The sequence below is a fragment of the Vigna unguiculata genome, chromosome 3 (assembly GCF_037176805.1).
Source record: "Vigna unguiculata cultivar grain cowpea cultivar isolate G323 ecotype 2 chromosome 3, ASM3717680v1, whole genome shotgun sequence".
Lineage (NCBI taxonomy): Eukaryota > Viridiplantae > Streptophyta > Magnoliopsida > Fabales > Fabaceae > Vigna > Vigna unguiculata.
Genome location: NC_140794.1, coordinates 22,628,391 through 22,634,609, shown reverse-complemented (window position 1 = coordinate 22,634,609; position 6,219 = coordinate 22,628,391). Strand labels below are relative to the sequence as shown.

Genomic DNA, 6,219 nt, shown 5'->3' with positions numbered 1-6,219 from the left:
GCAAACAAGATCGGGATAGTAAACACCTTGCATTTGTAGTGGTTTTTCTTTGAAGAGGGTGAGAAACTCTGGGCGTCTGCTTTCATCAGAGATCCAGCCATCAATGGAGGCATCTCTTGGAGGAAGATCAACAGAGGATGAAGGTTGAGCACCTCGTCGACGAGTGGGAATCTTCCTGCGTCGTTCTGCCATTGATTTGTAGAAAATGGGTTTTAGGGTTTTAAAAAAGGGGAAAAATGATTTTAGATGTTTGTGAGTGAATAGTGGGTTATCGAAGAAGGATTTTATAATTGAGAGAGGGAAAAGCAGTTTGATTTTGTGATTTGATTGAGAATCTAGCCGTTACAACAGCTAATTGAGGAAAGGTTAATGCACAACGACGAAGAATAATCGATTACCAAACATGGTAATCGATTATTTGCTCATATTGTAGAGTCCAAAATGGGGCAACGAAGATGGGTAATCGATTACCGTAAGTGGTAATCGATTATTTTCTCATAATCTGGAAAATAAAATGTTCAGAGAAGTTTGGTAATCGATTACCGTAAGTGGTAATCGATTATTTGCTCATAATCTCGAAAATAAAATGTTCATAGAAGTTTGGTAATCAATTACCGTAAGTGGTAATCAATTATTTGCTCATAACCTGAGAACCCAGAAACAGAAAGAGGACATGGTAATTGATTACCATAAGTGGTAATCGATTATTAACGTTGTTTTTCGAAATTTTTTATAAAGTGCGAATTTGTTCATTTTTGTTCAAGTTGGTGCATTTTTAAGACACTGCTAAAATTCCCAAATCTCTCCTAAGTTCATAAAATCTATCTTTGGCTAATTGGTGATTTGTATCTACATATTCTATCTCACATTTGCCTTTACTTATGCGATCCCTTAAAAACTGATGTCTAATTTCAATGTGTTTTTTCCTAGAGTGCATGATGGGATTTTTGGTTAAGATATTTTAAAATTCTTTTTACTTCTATAAGATGTGATTCCTTAGGATTGGCTTGATATCTAGCACAAACACATACAGATTGCATAATATCAGGTCTACTTGTAGTAAGATATAAAAGAGACTTTATCATACCTCTAAACATAGTTTGATTTACCTCAATACCTGATTTATCTTTATCTAAATAGGAGTACTTGCTGTTTTAGCATTATCCATTTCAAATTTTTTAAGTACATCCTTACAGTATTTAGATTGAGATATGAATGTCCCCTTTTCCATTTGCTTAATTTGCAATCCAAGGAAGAAGGTTAATTCTCCCATCATTGACATTTCAAACTCACCCTGCATTATACTTGTAAAACCTTCACATAGAGATTTATTAGTTGATCCAAAAATTATATCATAAACATAAACTTGAACCAATAAAATGTGTTCACCTACCCTTTTAATAAACAGAGTTGAGTCTATTTTACCTTTTTCAAAATCATTTTCGAGCAAAAATGTGTTTAAGCGTTCATACCATGATCTAGGTGCTTGCTTTAAACCATAAAGTACCTTTTTTAATTTATAAATGTGATTTAGAAATTTATAATCCTCAAAATCAAGAGGTTATTCAATGTACACATCTTCTTTGATAAAACCATTTAGAAAAGCACTTTTGACATCCAATTGATATAATTTAAATTTCATAATAAAGGCATAAGCAAGAAGTAAGCATATAGCTTCTAACCTTGCAACAAGGGCATATGTTTCATCATAGTTTATACCTTCTTCTTGTCGATATCCCTTTGCCACAAGCCTAGCCTTATTCTTAGTGATATTTCCATCCTCATCCATCTTATTTATGAAAACCCATCTTGTCCCAATCACTTGAAGTGATTCATTTCTTGGAATCAACTCCCATACTTCATTTCTTTCAAATTGATTGAGCTCATTTTGCATTGCAATGCATCATTGATCATCTTGAAGAGCTTCTTGAACATTCTTTGGTTCAATCTGTGAAACAAAAGCAACATTCATACATAAATTATTCATATTTCTAGTGATTACCCCTTTTGAAATATCACCAATGATGTTGTCTAGAGATAGTCCTCTTGGTGACTTCCAGCATTTTTCATGATCTTTAGATTGAGGAGGTGGATTCTCATTTAAATACATTTCATCAAGGGCCTCCTGAATATATTCTTCATCACCTGTAATTTGCTTATTTGACTCAAGAGGGTTCTCCTCAAGGTCTACAACTTCATCAAAGACAACATGCATGGATGGATTCTTCAACATTCAAAGTTCTTCGATTAAAGACTCTATATACTTTACTAGTAAGAGAGTATCCTAGAAATATTGCCTCATCAGCTTTAGAATCAAATTTTCCTAAATTTTCTTTTCCATTATTTAAAACAAAACATGTGCATCCAAAAATTTTAAGATGAGTAACATTTGGCTTTCTACCTTTAAATAATTCATAAGGAGTAATTTTTAAAATAGGCATAATAAGCATTCTATTTAAAACATAACATGTAGTACTCACAACATCAGCCCAGAAATACTTAGGAACATTATATTCATTTAACATTGTTCTAGCTAGTTCCTCTAAGAACCTATTTTTCCTTTCTACAACTCCATTCTGTTGAGGTGTCCTAGGTGTAGAGAAATTATGCAAAATTCCATTTTCATCACAAAAATTTTCAAATGATTCATTTTAAAATTCTCTACCATGATCACTTCTTATAATCTTGATTTTCAAATCTTTTTCATTTTGAACTAATTTTGCAAATTTTTTAAATGCTTTAAAGGCTTCACTTTTTAAGGTAAGAAAGAATGTCCAAGTATACCTAGAGTAATCATCAACAATGACAAGAGCATAATAATTTCCTCCATAACTCTTAATCCTAGAGGGATCAAACAAATCCATATGCAACAGCTCTAGTGGCTTTGAAGTAGATATAATATTTTTTGAATGAAAGGATGATCTTACTTGTTTTCCTTTTTGACAAGCAGCATATAATTTATCTTTTTCAAACTTGATTTTTGGTAAACCAATTACTAAATCCTTAGAAATTAATTTATTCAATTGTTCCATGTGAATATGAGCAGCCCTTTTATGCCATAACCAAGGATTTTCTTCTTTTGCAACGAGACATGTTATATTACTAGATGATACATAATCAAGATCAATCAAATAGATATTGTTATGTCTCATACCTTTCAGAGCAATTTCCTTAGAATTCTTTTGATGGATAGTGTAGTAGTCACTTTCAAAGATAACTTTGAGACCTTTATCGCATGACTAACTGATACTGAGAAGATTGTGCTTCAGTCCTTCTACAAGTAGCACATCCTTAATTTCCAAGGTATGCCCCCCGCCAACATCTCCAGTTCCAATTATTTTCCCTTTATTGTTATCCCCATATGTAACAAATCCTTGATCCTTTCTTTTGAGATTCTTGATTTTCCTTTTATCACCCGTCATGTGTCTTGAGCATCCACTGTCAAGGTACCACATTGATTTTCTGGATTTGGAAGTTAACTACAAAATAAAAAATAATTTCTTTAGGTGCCATTAAACTTTATTGGGTCCTTGGGGTTAGAGAGATATACCAATTATCTAACAATAGGCTACCAAGTATACTTCCCATTCAGAACATCATAATGTTTAATATTGCATTTATTTGATGTATGCCCCTTTTTCATGCAATAAAAACAAGTAGCTATACAAGTATTTTTAGAGTGAGCAGTTCCTTTTTCTACCCACACTCTGCAAGTCCTTTTAATTTTATTTTTAAGAACACATTTGTTTCTACTTAAATTCTTTTTCTCACAAACATGTTTTTCAAAAGATTTATTTTCTAAAGCATATTTAAGTTGACTTTCTAAAATCATTAAATCAAACATATGGCTTTTGCAAGATGCATATTCAACTGTCTCAATTTCTCTATTTTCCAAACTTAAGATTTTATTTTTTAAATAATTTTCTTCTTCAAGAGATTTTTCAAAATTGCTCTGTAATTCTTTAAAATCACTTTTTAATTTTTTGTGAGCAATATCTAGTTTACTAGATTTAGCAAGCAATTCTTGAAAGGCGTCATAAAGAGAATCATAATCATTTTCATTTTCAGAGGAGCTTACCTCACTGTCAAAGTGATCATCTTTGGCCATTAAGCAAAAGTTTGCTTCTTCTTCATTAGATCCTCCAGAGCAGGATGAACTTGAGGCATTATCTTCCCATGCTATGTATGCCTTTTTCTTATAATATTTTCTGCTTTTCTTTTCATCACTCCTTTTTGAATTTGGGCAGTCTGTTTTTACATGACCAGTTTCTCCACATTCATAACATTTAAAGTTTGAGGAGGATCCTTGATTCTCCTTCTTATTGCTCTTGAATTGATTTCTGCCTATGGCCTTCATGAACTTTGTGAACTTCTTTATCATGAGACTAAGATTCTCATCATCATCAGAATCTTCCTCCTCTTTTTGCTTCTTTCCTTTGACAACTTCAGTTTTGAAAGCAATATTCTTCTTTCTTCCTTGATCTTCTTCATCATTCAATCTTCCCAATTCAAGATCGTGCTCTCTCAGTTTTCCAAAAAGAGCCGCCATGGTTATTGTGGCAAGATTCTATGACTCCATGATGGCCGTCACATTGGGCTGCCATGTCCTATTCAAGGATTTAAGAATTTTTATGTTAAGTTCATCAATATCAAAGGTTTTACCTAGCCCACAAGGATGGTTGACGATGTGTGTGAACCGCTTCTGCACATCATAGATGGTTTCTCCCTACTGCTGCGAAACATTTCATATTCTTGAATCAAGGAGTTCTTTCTAGCCCGTTTGACATCATCAGTTCCTTCATGAATTACTTGAAGGATTTCCCACATCTCGCATGCACTGGTGCAAACATAAATTATGTAGTACTCATCAAAAGTTAGAGTAGATGATATGATGTTTCTAGCTTTAACATCATATTGAGCTCTCCTATTTTCATCAGCAGTCCATTCAGCAAAAGGCTTTGGTTCCTGCACTTCATGAACAATGTTAACAGGAACAAATGGTCCATTCAAAACAGCATCCCAAATACCCCTATCAACTGATTCTAAAAATATTTGCATTCTGACTTTCCAGAAAGGGTAGCTTTCACCAGTGAAAAGTGGAGGTTTATTGATAGACGCACCTTCAGCAAAAGTTTGGTTTGACCCTACCATTTTCGAAAAATTTGAAGAACTATCAAAGCAAGCTCTAATACTAATTGTTGGTATCACGCAGCGGAATGACTAAACAAGGGTCAAAAGCCAAGAGGGGGGGGGGTGAATTGGATTTTTATAAGTCTTGACAGGTTTTAAAAAATTTTCTCAAAATTTAATTGATTAACTTAAAACCAAGTGCAGATAAATAAAAAGGTTAAGGGAGGAAGATGAACACTGATATTTATACTGGTTCAGATCAAAAGACCCTACGTCCAGTTGTTAATCTCTTAAACAAAGAGATTAACTCAATCACTATAATAATCAGATTACAATAGATTATAAAAGAGTAAGGATTAGAAAACACCTCTCTTAAACAACCACAAGAGATGAATAAAAGTTCCCCCTGAATCACACAGAGGATGACCAGCTTTCCTAGCAACAGCACAACACTTAATCTTTTAAGAACTTTACTTAGAAAAAGTTATCACTCACTCACACTAGGCTTTTTAAAGCTATTTTTAAGAATCTCACAGAGCAACACTTTGCAGTCACAACACAAGAACTCTGAATCTTAAAAATTTGGTTTGAAGTTTGGAAACTGAGTTCTATTTAAAGAGATTTTCGCAGACTGAGTTAGAAATGAAGAGTTTAACTGAAACTGCCAAGGATAATCGATTACCACTTAAGATAATCGATTATTCCAGTGATTTTCGAAAACAAAGTTTTGTAGTGTTAATCGATTACCCAAAATGGTAATCAATTATCTCATGTACAAATTTGCACAAATATTTTTATAACTGTTAGTGGTAATCGATTACCATAAATGGTAATCAATTATTTTGAGTCGTTTTTCAAGAGCCAAGTTATATCTGTTAGTGATAATCGATTACCATTCGTGGTAATAGATTATCTTAAGCGGGTTTTGAAAAATAGAATTTTTTGAGTTGGTAATCGATTATTATAAGTTGGTAATTGATTACCATACTGATTTTATCAAAAAATGAGTTTCTCTCAAAAGATTTGTGAGCTGACTGTTGTTCTTAGAATTTTGCACCTAACTAGAAAAAAACACCTAACTAGAAAAAG

General features: G+C 32.9%; 1 protein-coding gene across 1 annotated transcript; it reads right to left on the bottom strand.

The window, feature by feature from the left end:
• Nucleotides 1–4,662: 4,662 nt before the first annotated feature.
• On the bottom strand, nt 4,663–5,151 carry LOC146887602 (uncharacterized). Its single transcript, XM_085670298.1, has 2 exons — nt 5,065–5,151; nt 4,663–4,965 (listed from the first exon to the last, which is right to left on the bottom strand). The coding sequence occupies exons 1-2, from the start codon at nt 5,149–5,151 to the stop codon at nt 4,663–4,665; spliced, it is 390 nt and encodes a 129-aa protein (XP_085526424.1).
• Between the last annotated feature and the right edge of the window lie 1,068 nt (nt 5,152–6,219).